Genomic DNA, 16,759 nt, shown 5'->3' on the forward strand with positions numbered 1-16,759 from the left:
GCAAGTGGACAAGTCTTCAGTGTTTTTTGTGGCTGACAGTTAAATTCCTGATGATGGGCTATGATTCATAATGGAAACAAACTTGAAAGAAAGTTTATACCTGCTGTGTACTGTGGGAGACCTTGGTAGGTTACCTGAGGAAAGCTATGTGGTGTTTTTGTATTTGAAATTAACACATCACATTGAAAGCAGGAGTTTGGGGACCTGTCTCAGGCCATTCCCTGTGCCAAAAAGTGATGTAATTGGCCAAGGGCCAACATCATGGTGTGGGAGCCAGTTTTCATGCTGCTTTCAGATTGGTATAACAAATGCTTAAATGAAAAGTATTGCAGTTCTGATTCTAGCAACTGCTAGAGTAAGATTTCTGTTTAAAGGACAAATGGAAGCATTTTATCTCATCAGTTTGCCAGGTAGCAGTGCTTGTGCTGCTGGGGTTGATTTCTTCTAAGCACATTGTCATAGCCTCTCCTGCAATGCACACAGCCATTTTTCTTTTGCAACATTTTTCAGTATTAAAATCTGGGTTCTCGGGCATATTTGCATGAGCTTCTACTGTAGGGGCCTGGTATGAAGTTTTCAGAAGACAGAAGCATTTTTTCCACTGCTGTAACAGCCCAGGGAATGGGGCTTTGAATGCTCAGTATTATTTGTGTACAGTGATTTTCAGTAGGAGCAAAGCACTGAGCACTCCAGTGGCAGCTGATTATGACTCACTGTCCCACACCCCTGATCTCAAATGCCTCAGTTCTCCTTTCCAAGGAAAGTAACCATCTTTACCAGTAGATGTCCCTTGTCTTTTTTCCCACCACAGATTATAAAAGCAGAAAAACTAATGACTATTCTTTCATGTATCACAAAGTTTGCAGTTTCTGCTAACAGTTACTAAATAAAGGTCCTGAACTGATATGTGGAAAATTAAGAGAATTTTCTTTCTCTTCAGGCAAATCTTTTTTTGACAAAAAATGATAGATAATTCACAAAATCTGAAAGAGAGACTACAGTGCCTTTAGCTTTTAAAACACAAATGTAGAGAAGTAGTATGTGCCTCTATACTTATATACAGAAAACAGGAATAAGTAGATTCCATAGATAGCTGTTTTTTTGTTTTTTTTTGTTTTTTTTTTCCTCAGTGTAAAAGTAGATGTCAATTATGTGTGAAAAATGGATGTTAATTATAAGTGGCTTAATACAGCAGTAGAACAAACAGACCTAGAGTCTGCATGTGGGGGGGGTTCTTCCAACAAGAGCAAAACAAACTTTAAAAACACTAAAAAAAAAAAAAAATCTGTAACAATTTCCTACACCTGATGAGTAGGATAGATCAGAAGATTTAAGTTTGAATCACAAAATATCTGTCTTCTGGTGGGATTTGTATTTAATAGAGAATTATTATTGATAATGTATTTCTTTATGCATCCTGCTGATTTATGCACCAGACTTATTAAAAATGTAGGCCAGTTTTAAGTGGCCTTCCCCTCTTCCTGGAAGTGATGACTGTGATGAGATTTGCTTACCTGTCTTCTGGTACTTCAAGTGGATTAGTACAGAGTAGTTTGAACATCTGGTCAAGCATGATATTCTTCAGCGTATTTTTCTGTATGTGCAAAATATTCCTCTCATTAAGTCCCAAAAATGAACCAGGAAGTCAGGCCAAGTCTAGCTGTCAGTTCTCTAAGCCACAGTTCCCAAGGAGAATGAAGTGGTGGTGACGATAACAAGGTCCATCAACCAGCTGGAGGTCACAGTGACAAGGCAAGGTAATGAGAGCAGTCTGGGCCATCCATAAGGGCCAGCCTCAGGCCTCCCTTCAGTGCAGCTCTGGAAGGGCTGGGGCCAGGGCTGAGCTTCAGTGGGGCCCCCAGGTGGGAGCAGGGGGACATCCAGAGGGTTCCTCTGTGTTTTGTGTCACAGATTTGCCTGTGTTCTTTAACAGTCCTCTTTTGAAAATACTACCTGTTGTGTTGTTTCGCTCATTCTGTTCTGTTTCTTTCTGTGCTACTTAATTTTTTCACGCTACATCGCTGATCTCAAATCTTTCTTCCACCTCTGCACTTTACCCAGGTAGTTACTGGTTGGAATTTCTCATCTTTTTCCAAATATTTATAATTCCATTAGCTCACAGAATGGATCACATGGTGCCTTGTCCAAACTGAAAAATGCAGTCCCCTGTAGGAGACTGAATTTCAAAATTCTGTTCATTTGTGTTCACTACACTGTAAACCTTGTCCAAAAACAATTTTTATGTCTCATTAGAGCATACAATTGTTTTTTGCTGTTGTTTTTGTTTGTTATTTTTCTTGCCGTTGTCTCACAGTTAAATAAGGGAAGTAATTGTGGGCAATTAAATCCACAGGAAAAAACATAAATGCTTAATGACCTGCAGAATATCTTTTTTTTTTTTTTTTTTTTTTTTGTTACCAATACATAAATACATTGTTTTTTCTTTTGCATCTGACAAAATATTAACTAGTGACACAATGCATGTAGTAATTGTGTAATCAATTTTCTTAGCACCAGGAAGGAGTTAACAAACACCATGGTGCATTAGAGATGTACATGGATTAATACAAAATGTCCTAATAGTGTTAAAAGGGAATAGAGCAGAAGTCAGTTTCTTTAAAACTGCCTTTCATCTTTTATTCTTAGATCTTCTTATGTTAGAATTTGACAGGATAGACAGTAAATAAAATTAGTGCAGACAAGTTGGAGAAAAGTCCTGAAAAAATAACTAATGTAATGCATTTGGTAGAGGTGCAAGTTATGATATTTTTTCATGAATAATCAGCTGAATAAATACAGGATGGAGACAAGCTGGTCTGATAGGAGTTCTTCTGAAAAGGTTCTGGAAACTTATAATAGATTACAAGGTGAACTTGAGTTCAAGGTATTGAGTAAAGGATAAGCACCATACGCAGATGCATGAGGATGATTACAGCTTGAAAGGCAACAGCAGTTCTCTTCTGCCTTCACTACCTTCACTATGGCAGCCTCAGCCAAGTATTGCATAAAGTTGTAGGAACAACATTTCAGAATAAATGGAAAAGGAGAAAACCCAGAGGAGAGCAATGAGAATAATCAGAAGTCAAGAAGACAGCCTTTGTGGAACAATTGATCTGATCAGGGTGGCTTTAGACTAGAGAAGATAGAAATCCAAGTATTCAAATAGCCTACAAATATGTGCAAGACTGAAGCAAATGTAAAAGGAATCATTTCCTTTCTGTGATGAAGAGGGCACAATGTAATAAGGTGAGGTGTTAGCAATGCATTTTCAGGTTAGATATTTGGAAAATCTTGTTAATAGGAAAGGTAATGAAACAGTGGAATAAATTGCCAAGGGAGACCGCAAAGTCTCTGCTGTTGGATGTCTCCTAAGAAGAAGCCATACAGACATCTATCAGACATGCTTTGGATTACAAGAATGGCTTAGACATCTTGAATCCACTGCCAGCCTGTGGTTTAGTGATCATGGTAAGCAGTGACTGGTCGCTTTACTTAGTTGGGCCTGCTATGGTATTTCTTGCTCAAGACCATGAAGCTCTACTATTTCATTTCCAATTATCAACTGTAGAGCTAATACCTCCTCTCACATTTGTGAATTGAGACTGTGATATTTAATCCACTGAGAAAAATATTAAACATTTTTTATAGGTTTATTTGAAAAGCAGTGACTTCGGAAGCTCTGTAGATGAAGTAGAGCAACTGATTAGAAAACACGAGGCTTTCGAGAAGCTACTGGCATCACAGGATGAGAAGGTACAGTAACCAAACATGAATATTCTACTAATCAATGAGCTGGAATAATTGTGTGTTTGTTTTTTGTTTTGTTTTGTTTTTAAATATGGCAACAGGTTAAATTGATGAACAGGTGTGATATGCCTGATATACTCAAGCCAGAGAAAAAATAGGGAATCTTACTGAAATAAGAGGCAGAGGAGTGGAGAAAAATATTAAACCATCCATGCCCAAATCCTGTCTATATTGTCTTGAAGTAGACAGGAAAACCACTTAGTAAATCAAATACTGGGACGTACCAGAGCAGATATTTTAAGCAGACCATACTGCGTGTTATGGATATCAGAAGTTTCTGCCTTTTTTCACAGAAAAACAGTGGCTTTTAAAGCAAGTAAAATTCAATATTTCAAACTGGATGGTTTGACTTATTATTCAAATACATATTTGTTATGTAATATCTGTACCAAATTGTCTACCTTCTTTGCATCTATGGAAAAGATGCTGAATTGTTCACCCATACATAAAAGAATCTGCCTGGCAGTTGGCCAGCAGCTGTAATTCATCCATGCTAAGGCTAAACTCTCAAGCCTGGGGCTGTGCCTGGCTTCCCCAGATGGAATGAGCTCCCAGCCCTGTGCCAACTCCCTGCTAGGCTAATTGTTCATGTTGAGAGCTATCTCCCAACACCTGATTTCCACAAAGTAATAAAACCTAAGCATCCATGAGGGTCAGGCTTGCTCCATCACTCCTTGCACCATTTTATTAATGGGAAGGACTTCTATAGCGACAGTTTTTTTCATCTATGTAGCCATGATGTGTTACAGAGAGCGATAACAAGGAAGTCGTAGATGTGTCATAGTACCAGGAGAGGTTGGGGGGAAATGCTGGTAAGCCTGTCCCTGACATTCTTGGATCTTTCCAGCAAAAAAGACAATCTTTTAGGTATAGAAAGGAGCCTGTTTTGGTTTGTTTGTTTCAAACATAAATGTGACTTCAGATTTGTTGTCTTCTCAGATTATGTCTCTTCAAGAACAGGCAAGCAGGCTAGAAAAGGATGGTGGGCTGGATGGGCTACAGATACAGCACAAACTAAACACCATTCTTGTGAGGAAGCAACAGATCAAGGATCTCTCGCAGAGCCGGAGAGACAAGCTGCAGACTGCTCTTCTTCTAGCACTTTTCTACCAGAACTTGGCAGAGGTAAGAGGGATTTAGACTGGTATGAGGATTGTAGGAAGGGAAACGGCCTACCACTGTTGAATGAAGTGTTTGTTGTTGCCAGAGATTAGATGAATTGATAATCTGCTCTGGTATGGCAACTGATTGTACTGCCATGCTTTCAAGCAAAGGGATAGGTGAGCTAATAACATTGCTGTTACTATACCATCATCGTGGAATTGTGCCGTTAGAGCCACTTTACACATCAGGAGCTTTGCTGAAATAAAGCTCATGGAAAGGTAACTTCCAGCATATGTTTCCTTTGGTAGGAAAGAAAGGGATATCAGAGTAAATACAAAGTGGAAACCAGTATGGCAAGGGCACCAACCTTTACTAGCGGATGCTCACTGAAGGCCTTCGAAACAGTGCTGTAAGTGAGCATGGTTCTTCAGCTCCTGTAGGTTGGTCTGCAGAATATGTTAGTCTCTGTCTCCTGTTCTGGCCTTAGTGCTGTAACCAAGTAGCTCGACTCCTGGCACCACTGTTGGAAAAACATAACAGGTCAGTCTTTTAAAGGGCAGCACAATGTGTATGACTGAAAAATGTGCTAGCATCCAGTGTGCTGGCATAAACAACAGCGGACAGACCCAGAGGGACACTTACAAACACCCCTTCTGCCTCTTTATCTTTTAGAACATCCTCCATGTTTTATACAAAAACTGCTGGTACCTGTCACCTCCCAGCCCACAAAAAAGGCACATGTCCTGACAGTTCAAATTAGGATTGTTACCAAAGGCCTGCAACACATTTGCTGCTGACAACCAAATTAAAAACAAATGAATAAAAAAGTCATCTAAGGAATAAATGGCTGCTAAATTCCATTTGTAGCACAATATATTTGGCACATTATATCTTGCCATTTAGCACAATATATCTCACCATAATAATAAAATACTTAAATACCCTCTTTGGTTACACTAAAGAGCCAGAGTTGCACTCTGCTTTTTAAAATAAACTTCATCAGGAATTATTTACACAGTCAAATACTAACCTGTATTACTTGGTCATACCTTTCCTATCACATGAACCACCAGCTGGTCCACCTTGTGGACTAGCAGAGGGGAGTCGATGAACTGGACAACGCATTGCACAATGCTAATATTTTCAAAAGAGCAATGTACCTCTGATGGGAAGGTCACATAACTGCAAACACCCTTTCTGGTGGAGAAATTGTGGCTGCCCTCCTAGAGATACAATCAACCCTTTGGCTAGGAATACTTCTTCATTGCTTCCCATCTCTCTGTAATTGTCAACAGCGCTTGGGCTGGGGTCCTCCTTCATTCTGTTTTCTTGAATCACACGCTTCTAGCACAGCGTCTGTCTTGTATAGTGAGGAGTATTTCCCTTTTCTCAGCCAATTACTCCACATTAATTCAGCCAAGAGTTCTGTAGGGAGTTTTTGCTCTCAAGCCACTTGTTTAGTCCACCGATCTAAATTCATTGCCTACCACTGTAGAATGTGAATGCCACCAAGGAAATAAAAAAAAAAAAAAAGTGGTAATATCTCCCTTCCTCTTTGGTGAGTAGAATGGAATGTTTAACTTGATTGTAGTGATGTTTTGGGTGTGTATGGGTTCATTTATGAGCATAGTCCCCAAAGGGAAGTTAAATTGCAGAGAAGAGTTTTGAATATAGTTGAGAAATCAATGAGGTCATTGCTTATTTTTACTTTTTGGGAGAAGAAGTCCCATAACTCAGATCCCACTCCCCCAGAAATTCTCCCTCCTGCAGTCATCTGAAGTAATTTCTGTTGATCAGACTATTTTTTTTTTATTTTTTTTTTCTGTCAGCAGAAAGTAATGATCGTTGTCATGGTTAAAAGTCTCCTAGTTACTTTCTAGAAGGAATTACACAGGCAGCTCACAGGGTAGGACACACTGTCCTAGAAACTGTCACTCTTGTAGTCCCGCAGAAGTTAGACTTCTAGACTATCCTAGACTGTCCTAGACAATAGGACAGTCAATCCTATACACCTCAGTCTTAACATAGAAGGCAAATGAGCAGATTGCTACTTAGAAATATATGTATTTATGTAAGTTGTTGCAGAGGAAAGATCATAAAGCTGGAAGTCTTGACTTCTAAAGTCATCTCTGAATTTTAAAGTTGACTCTGAAACTTGCTCATTATATTAGTGGCACTTAAATTGCTTTCCCTTTTGCCCTCTGTACAAGAGAATAAATAACATTTACTTATTTGTTTCAGAGGACTGAGAAAGAATTATAAATGCTTGGAACATGCACAGCTCTGTATATATTTTGAATATTTCTGTTATTAAAAATCAGTGTAATTTACAGTTTGTCCTTTTGAGATTACAGCAACTGATGTTTTGAAAATGTAGATTTCTAAATCGGTAGCGGACACACTTTTTTTTTTTCTGAGTCCCATAGAAATAAGGGTGTTCCCATGTACCTACACTGAGTATTACACTGGTCTCACTGTCCTTGTCTTCAATAAAGTGAAAATGTTTGTCCAGTCAACCATAACGCATTTCATAGAAAGGTATTGGAAAAACAGATCAGCCTTGCTTTACATCTGAATATGGACATGGAGCCAGGAGAAAGATCTCTCGCTCACTAGAGGCATCCTAAGTAAGCCTGAGAACAAATCAAGTCACCAAGAATGCAAATGTGATTTTTAAAGTTTTGTACAGTCTGCCATTAAGCCCTTATTACAAAAAAAAAAAAAGTAGGAGAGAAATCACCCTTTGCTTGGCAGTATACAGGGGATCCACTGGTTTCTCAGTCTAACTGCATGGATGAGCCTCTCCCATCTAACAGAGAAGTCAGTTAAATTGACCTTAAAGTGTTAATGCGTGGCTGGGTAATGGGAGAAGGCCCTAGCTTGTGGGGAGGGTGTCAGAAATGAAAACAGCAGATGACAGTTTGCTGTCCCAGGCAACCTTGACATAAGGAATAGGGCTGCTGTGTGAATCTCTAAATGTACTTTGGAGGGAAATGTTTTCTGGAGAGTGTGCTGCTAGTGAAAGCTATTTCTGTTATTGTTTATAGAATTTCGGCAGCTGAAACAACACTTCAAATCATTAATTAACTGAGAAAATCTTCCAGTTTTCAGTTCTTGCATGTGTGTAGAGCATTTCCACAAGGACAGCCAAGACACTTTGAAACTGATGAAGCTGGCTTCAATTTGCTGTTCTTCTGTAGTCAAAACATTCGGGTACTTCAGTGGTCTGAGGACAGTGGGATCAGTTACAGTGCATGTCAAGTGTTCAGCTATGCGCTTTGATGGATAGAAAATATTTCTGTCAGTGCTAATGCTGAAGTTTAGCTAACTTAAAAAAAAAAAAAAATGCAGTAAGGTCACTACCCTGTTGTCCATTTTATTCTGCATACATTTAAATCCCCTAAAAAAGAATTCCCTAAGAGAAGCATGTAACCTGTGCATTATTAGTCCTCGTGATCCACCTGATGGTCTGAATCTGATGTTCCTGACTAGAATATTTTGAATTTTATGAAGTATAAAAACAAATAGACTTGTATTTGCTTTCAAACAAACTAACTAGTGCTTCGACACATCAGGAAAGCTTCATTGCTTCACATCTTCCATTTAGGTCTCAGAACATCTCTGAGATCACGGGAATTTTAGCACTGTTTTGTAGGCGAGACACGGAATTTACAAGAATCTTAATCTAGTTTATAGGTAGGTCAATGACAAAGATGGGAGATGAAACTCAGAGCCCTAAATCCAAGGCCCAGTTGTCACAAGCTCATTCTAAATACGTCTACCATGTTAAGATTGCATATCTTCTCAAGGATCCTCTGTTGTCTAATCTAGAATATTGACTAATATATTTATGGCTTGTGATAAAATTTGGGGTATGCAAGGAATTTTTTCATTATTATGGTCAGATAAAAATTATTTTCATTCCTACCTGCTTTTATTTCCTGTCAAGTAGAATAGTTCGGGAACTGGAAAGCTATAGTGTCTGTCAGCTCCCAGCTCAATCTTCCTAGCCCAGACATAGGCAGCTGCATTGAATAATGACATATCTTGGGAGGAGGCCCCAGGATGGCATGTAGTTGACATGATAACTCAGGTGTTTCACGCTGCTGCAGGCAGAAAACTGGATCAGTGAGCGCATGCAGAAACTAGAGGATCCTTCCATACAAGACCCCAGCAATCTGCAGGACAAAATGAAGCTTCTGCAGAAACATCAAGTCTTTGAGGCAGAGATTCTAGCGAATGAAGAAATCATCACAGCTGTTAATAAGGTAACTCTCGCACTCTGCTAGTGTTTTTACAGATTACTGCAGGTTATCTAAGATGGAATGAGAAAGAAGAGTAACTTGTTCACCAGCTCTTTATCAATTTTTCTACATGTGAGAAGAACCCAGTTTCTATGCCATGGAAATAGAATGCCATTACTTTACAACAGAGAGGTTTCTTAATTTCTCTCTCCAAGGGACTTAGGGACTTCCATCTTTTCTTATTGTCCAAAATAGAAAGATATCACCAACTTCTTCCTTGCCTGGGGTGATTACTCCTATAAAAGGTAAATAGGATTTCATTCCCAGTAGCTGAACATACTCATTGATACTGGAGAAATCACACAGTTGAAGGGCACAATCATCTGTAATAGCTCCCTTTGGCAGGCAAATACTTAAATCTATTGTTCTTGATTCCCTCCAGACATAAGGCATTATTGAGCTTTATAATTTGAGACCTGAGAAATTGCATTAGTAATTGGTTGTGCAGGTTAGGAAAGTGAGAGTCCTTCTAGAAAAGTTATGTAACATGGTAATTGTATCAAAAATTAGTAGTAACCATCATTTCTAACCCCTCTCTTGAATGTGAAGAAAGGAGAAGCCCTGGTATCAAAAGGCCACCCAAAATCAGGGGAGATCCGTCACCAAGTCCGCATGCTTCAGGAGCGTTGGGAGAAGTTGAAGAGAGCTGTTGCTGCCCGTGGAAAGATGCTGGAGGATAGCCGGGATTTCCTGGAATTTCTCCAGAAAGTGAACCAGGTGGAAGCCTGGATCAGGGAGAAGGTAAATGAACTCCAGTACTTAACCCAAGCAGTGCACTACAGTCTTGCTATCTTGCAATGAATGTGTGATAGATGTCTCATCTTCCAGGACATTTTCTTCGTGCCTTTTGCGTGAGAGAATCGTGATGTGCTCTACAGGCAATATGGAGGGAATAATCCAACAGGTTCTAAAAACATTCTGGAATGTTTCTGTGCCAGAGTTGATTGGACAGTATTAGCACATCTTCTCATGTAAAATGTGCACATAAAGAAATTGTGATTGTTGGTGGTGGTCTTGTGTGTCTCTGTCAAAATGGAATTCTAAAAGCACACTAGAATAGAAGGGACTTGAAGCATTTGGCAACTGGCATTGAGTTTCATTGTGTATCAAATCTGAAAGTTTCTTTTTGTAATAGTGAAAGGAGAGCCACTTTATCCACCAAGTTTTCTTTCAGAGGCTGTTTCATAATCAGTAAGAGATTGGAAAAGGAGTTGGGAATAAGTCTCATCATTATTCAAAAATCAAAAGAGAGTACTTCAGAAGTTGTACGTCAGTGATTTATAGAGAACATCACAGAACTTAACTGCATCAGCATAAGCACTGGGATGTATTGTGTTTTTGTATTCTTATCCTGAATGTTTGCCTGTCTGCTGCTTCTTTCCCCAGGAAGTCATGATTAACATAGGTGATGTGGGAAATGACTACGAGCACTGCCTGCAGCTCATGAAAAAGCTGAATGAGTTCCGTGGAGCGACATCAGGGGTAAGAAGTGTTTTCCATGCCTGCTTCCACATTCCTTGTAAGGCTTGAAGCAGCAGTTAACTTTTCAACCCAGCAACATATCCAGGTAGTAAATACAGTTCCAGTACCCTAAGGAGATGAAAGATCGGGGAGGTAGGTAGCATTACCACTTTATAAGCTATTGAAATGGATACTGGTTTCCATCATTGTGCCTTCTGCTTTGATGTTGTCTAAACAGAGCCATCAGGTGCTTGTGATGCAACCTAAAATTTTGGATTGCATTATGTTGCTGAACAGCTGTCTGTGCGAGTCTGAATTAAGTTTTGAGCAAATTTCCAGTTTGCTTCATGTGGTATGCAATTCATAGTGAGTTCCACCCAAAGGTGGATTTAAAATGGTTGTTTCAGCAATGTTTGAATCTGAAGTCTGATACAAGCCTTCTGTGAACAAGCCCTTAAAAGCAATTTGACCACTTTTTTCCATTTCCCTCCTTTATTTCTCCATTCCCCTCCTTGCTTCCTCCTCTGAGGAAGGTCTGGAAGGAGACCTGTTAGGACTTCATGACTGAGGTTTACTCTATTGTTCTCTCTTAATCTTCTCTTTATCCTGTTTGCCTGTTATCCTAGTTGCCAGTTACTGTAACGGCAGCTCCCATCTTCTCTGTCACCTTCTGCTATTAGGCAACAGAAAATCCTCTTCTACACAAAAGAAAAGCATAGATATGCCTGGCATCTGGGAGAAAACCTTGAGCTTCCCCTTCCAGAGCCTGGCAGGATTTCCTGTGGCAGTGTATTAGTACTGGATCTGGGCGGAAAGCCAAAATACTCAAAATTCAGTACTACAGAATCAGGGAAGTGAAGGGCCTTCATTGGCCCTTCAGTCCTCATCAGCTGAACCGTGAGTTAGGGGAGGGAGCAAGAGTTGTGCTACAGGTTGTATGAGTCAAAAAGAAGGATGGTGAAAGAGACAGAAACAGCATGGTACCCTAGTCAGCATAAGACTGAAGAAATAAATCTTTCCTTTGACTAAGGCAGAGCTTCTGCCAGCTTGTAGCCACTGCTCCTGTACTACTTTAAACATGGTTCTTAACAGAAAAAGCTGAGACTGATATTGTCATAGCTGGTGCTTGATTATACCATGCTTTATAGGGTGACATGAAGAGAAGCAGGCTGGTCCTGGCACAGTATGTACATCCATCCAGTCTAGGTTCCCCAACTAGACATATGTGAGGGTAGGATGGTGATCAACTATCCCATGCTGATGGCTGCCAAATTTTCTACTCATGTTCTGAATACTATGCTGCTAGCTCCCAGAAGAGGAGACTGCAAGGGTTCTGAAAAAGTAATATGTCTGTCTTCTGGTTTCTATTGTTTACTTTGTGGCTGTGTATAATACTGAAATACATGTGGAAATGTGCATGTTGGTATGGATATAGCGTAAATAAAATACAAATGGAGTAAATACTTCAATAAAAATTTGCTGGTATGTGGCAGCTGTGCTTCTACTACACCAGTGATTAATGTCTCCCCACTAAGCCTGTGATTTACTAGTCTTACAAAAATAAAGAATGTTTTTGAATCCTGGAGCAGTGTTCAGTGTTGACCATCCATCATGCACCAGAAGAATTATCGACTACAGTACAGAGTATTTGTGCAAATATTATCCTTTCTATGGTGCATATGCTACACTGGAAGCAAGTTGCCTGAAAGGTTAAGCATACCTTTTAAAATACAGTGGTGTTGCTTTAGAAGAAAAAGCAGTGACACACCTTACAACCTGATTTATGGGTTGTCTAGGTTTCTCAGGGCTGTATAGTTTTTAAGGAACTTCTGAACAGAAGCCTATCTAGGAAAAAAAAAAGTGAGGAACTACAAGCCACTTACCTTTTAGACAGAAGAACAATCTGCCACATATCAGCTGTTTCACGGCAGCCACCTATGTAACTAACAGCTGTAGCTGTGTTTCCTCAACAGATGAGCCCCTGCTAGAATGCCTGTCTTAGAAATGAAGCTCTGAGAGTTCTTATCTAGACCTAGATCATTGCTGATTCTATGTATTGTCATTACACAGTGTATCATTATTAGTGTTCTTCCTTGCTGGCACTGCCTACTCACTTGGGACTGATAACAACAGCACGATATAAGAGCTATCTGAAATTTCTAGTAGCAAGGCATACATCTTGCTTGTTGCTGTTATTGTTGTTTTGCATGTGTCAGACTCATTCACAAGCGTTTTGAACACATACCTTGGTTCCTTTTCTTGCTTTGAAGGAGACAACAGTAGATGATGCTCACATCAAGGATATCAATGCCCTGGCCATGAAACTGGAGAGACAAAACAAGGAAGAGACAAGGACAATATATCAGCGCCGGAAACAGCTCAATGAAAAGTGAGTATGCCTTTAAATGTTCAGTGTAAAGCGATAACAGAAAGAGAAGATAAGGTATATTAGGCAGGCTGGAATTTCTATATGCAATTTCTTTAGTGTCGTGACTACCAAACTTCAGGCACTGAAGCTGCCTTTCAGAACTCTAGGAGCAGTTAGCCAGAAGGATTTCTGATCCAGCAGAGCCAAAGTCATGTGTCTATCCTTGGAGACAGACATACTATTTCAGACTATGTATTTCAGACACACTTTACAGACTATGTCCATGAAAACTAACTTCCCTGTGCACTGGTGAAGAAGCGTATTGCTTCTTGAGCAACCTGACCTAGTGGAAGGTGTCCCTGCCCATGGCAAGAGGGTTGGAATTGGATGATAACTTTAAGGTCCCTTCCAATCCAAACCATTCTATGATTCTGCTACTTCACAGTCCACTAGCTAAGAACCAAAAGTGTGAAGGTAGGGCTTGTAAGGTTATTGAGAGTTTAAGGAAACTGCATCAGGACTTTTTAGCTTTTAACCTGTATCCCATCCTGAAAACTTGGAACAAATACAACCAGATAGTTTTGTCAGACTAGTGCTTTACCTCTATGCTGTGTCCCTTGTTGTGAGAAACTGGGGGTCAGTACACACTGTAGCTCAGAAATCTAGTCTTTTACTTAGTTCTGAGCTTCACAAAACTCAGTTGTGCAAATTCTCGCCTGTGAAATACACCCCTAAAATATTCTTTCCAATAAAAGGTGGAACAGTTTCCGTGGTAACCTGAGTGCATACAGGAAGAAGTTAGAGGGAGCTCTAGAGATTCATGCCTTAATCAGAGAAATCGATGATATCACAGAGAGAATTACTGAGAAGGTGAGTTCTCAGATTTACATTAATTGATATGGGAAAATGGAGGTAAAATGCCTATTCTGGATTGTAATTTTGAGATTAATAGAAGAAAAAGGCTATATGATGATTTCTACTAATGATTTCATGGATGTAACTGAAGCTGTTTATTGAACTGTAAGTCAGTAGCCAAATATGTAATACAACTCCTTCAAGTTACAAGACCGTTGGTTTGAAATTTTTATAACAATTTCTACAAATATACTTCTTCATTGTCAAGAATTCCATTTCTGCTAGGGTTCTGAGAATATTTTTTTTTCCATATTTCATGAAATGCACAGTTATGCAAATTTGTACTCCACAACTTAAATATTGGGCTATTTTCATCTATGAGAAAAGAAGAGAAAATAAAGATTAAGAAACACGGGGAAGCACTACTGCCTTTGTTTTACATGTGAGTGCTCAGTGGCAGGATTGAGAGTATTCAAAGTTCTTTTTCCATCTCTTTAAAGAGCACAGACATACAGTGCTATGTTAATACTTAAAAGGACAATAAGAACATTCAGATAACAATAAAAAGAAGGGAAGAAGGAAACAATTTGAAATAATTAAGATATGACCCTTTTGCTTTGTATCATCTTTACCATTTACACATCCCCCTGTCCCTCCAGAGTGTACTGATACAAGCACTGGATTATGGGAAAGATGTAGAAAGTGTGGAAAATCTTATTCGAAGACATGAAGAGATGGAGAGGGAAATCAACGTTATTAAGTCCAAAATGGAGGTAAGAAGTGGAAAAGTACAGAGGATACTACAAAAAAAAAGTTCCCTTTTGCTTTTTGGGAATAGAGTGCAAACATCAATGTGATTGTTCAGATCTATGAGTATGAGCAAACAGTACATATGGCAGAGCACACAGATTTATTCTCAGTGTAAAATATTGTGCCAATTAATTGTACTTTACGCTGTATGAGATGCCATTCTTCATGATCGACCAAATCTAAGAAGAGAAGTCCCTTGTTAACATATTAGTTGATTCGCCGACTCTCCTCTACAAGCCAGACTGGATCGTCTTTTGGAAAGCATGGAATCCAAATTTAGCATTCCATCTTTCTCCCAGTTTCTGGACTGACTTGAACCAAAATCCTGACTCTGGTTTTGTTTAAAACTAAAATGCAAAACTACAGTGCACATAGTTTTCTGATATAGCTGTCAAACCCAAGAATCTTAGGCTATAATTCCCTCTATAATCTATAATCAGCTCTTGCCTTTGAAAAATGCCCACTTTGCGTGGTTTAGGACTCATCTGAGTATTAAATATGGGTCTGAGTTCCTATATAATTATATATTTTTTTAAAAAAAGAATGTTTTCAGCTGAACTGCAATAGCAGAAATAATATACAATACCTCACCGTTTTCACTGTTGACCAGAGTAGTAAGGCTTTTCATAAGGAACATATTTTTGTGAAATTTCTCTAAATCTTTTCTTCACTATAGTATGCAAATGGTGACGATATGTGTGATACCTTCACACATTGTGACTTTCTTAGCTAATTCTCATATGAAATGTGGGTGATTGCCAGTGAGCATTCCACAGATAGCATCAGTAAAGCTGTAGGGGGGAGTTCTGCATGGAAACACAGAAAGATGAGGAAGTTTTTTAATGCTGCCACGAATACCATTTACAAAGTATATCTGTGCTTTTCTTGTGGATTAAAAACAGCCTGGCATATTCTCCTTTCTGCCTAATTAAAATTCTATAGCACTATCAAATTGATGAAAATGAAGAAGAAAGATAACTTTAAACCTGTTTCGGTGAGTGTTCTTTACTGTTTATCAGGCTGTGTTAATGAAAGCAGCATCAACCAGAAGTCCACATAGAAAGTGGTGTTTTGATGCAGCTGTTAGCTGAAATAGATACAAGAGATTTTTGAGTCCTTTGCTGAAAGGCAAAACTGGTTGCTTCTTTGTGCTCTATCTCTGTGGCTCCAGTTACCTATCTTAGTTAGATTAGGCTACCAGAGGTTATGATTAGCATTTCATTTTCCTCTATGTTTATCACCATTCTGCAAAACTGCTTTCTTAATTGTAAAGTAGCATTTGTGGGTGTTTTGCAACATACAGTTATCTTTCCTTACTTGGATGATTGCTTGGAATTGTGTATGGTTTTTTTCTGCATATAAGAAATCTCTTTGTATATTTTGCTATTGTAATCTAAGTACCCACTTTTGAAAACTGGGATTTTAAAACGAACTACTTGTCCTGAAAGGCAATCTCAGGAACAAACATAAGCTTTTTGGCATAAATTCACCCCACTATAAATCTCCTCCCAGCCATTGGAATTGGAATCTTTCCGCCTTTCCACAAGGAATCCATCCATAAATGACAAACTGACTATGAAGCAACAGGAGATGAAAAACAACTGGCTACGACTCCAGGGACAGGCCAAACAAAGGTAAAGACTTCTAGTGGTCTGAATATCTCTTAGCAGGAGCAAAACTATTCCCTGGGGTCACAATTCTACTTTCCAGGGACTTTTCCAAAAGTTTTTGAGGGTCCATTACAAAGCATATACAGGCAGCTAAGACACCTGCATTGGAACAAGGATGACTTTGTACAACAGAAGTTCCACAGATGTGACTTTGGGAAAGCTGGTCCAATGAGTTCCTAGCTTATTCCACTAAAATAACGCTACTAAAATGACTCCTATCTATCAGATTAAATCTGTCTTGAAGCCTTTTTGGAAGACTTATTTTTGGATGATTCTAGAAGGTATTTTCTTGAATCTTTCCAAAACAAGAAAGGCTTAGGCCTGAGTTGGAATTGTTTCTGGAAACAACAGCTATGAATGTTTTCACTTTTCTCTTCCTA

General features: G+C 39.1%; 1 protein-coding gene across 1 annotated transcript in view; it reads left to right on the forward strand.

Annotated features, from left to right (window-relative positions):
- The window catches only part of SPTBN5 (spectrin beta, non-erythrocytic 5), a gene marked incomplete at its 5' end in the record, with an annotated part of 96,223 nt that overhangs the window by 52,186 nt on the left and 27,278 nt on the right, over window positions 1-16,759 (forward strand). Inside the window, 9 exons of the mRNA XM_084286987.1 lie at window positions 3,649-3,753; window positions 4,747-4,932; window positions 9,024-9,179; window positions 9,765-9,956; window positions 10,602-10,697; window positions 12,947-13,065; window positions 13,800-13,914; window positions 14,559-14,672; window positions 16,222-16,343. Coding sequence (XP_084143113.1) covers window positions 3,649-3,753; window positions 4,747-4,932; window positions 9,024-9,179; window positions 9,765-9,956; window positions 10,602-10,697; window positions 12,947-13,065; window positions 13,800-13,914; window positions 14,559-14,672; window positions 16,222-16,343 — 1,205 coding nt within the window. The remainder of the gene's footprint in view (window positions 1-3,648; window positions 3,754-4,746; window positions 4,933-9,023; window positions 9,180-9,764; window positions 9,957-10,601; window positions 10,698-12,946; window positions 13,066-13,799; window positions 13,915-14,558; window positions 14,673-16,221; window positions 16,344-16,759) is intronic.

The sequence above is a fragment of the Netta rufina genome (genome assembly GCF_964035555.1).
Source record: "Netta rufina genome assembly, chromosome: 5".
Lineage (NCBI taxonomy): Eukaryota > Metazoa > Chordata > Aves > Anseriformes > Anatidae > Netta > Netta rufina.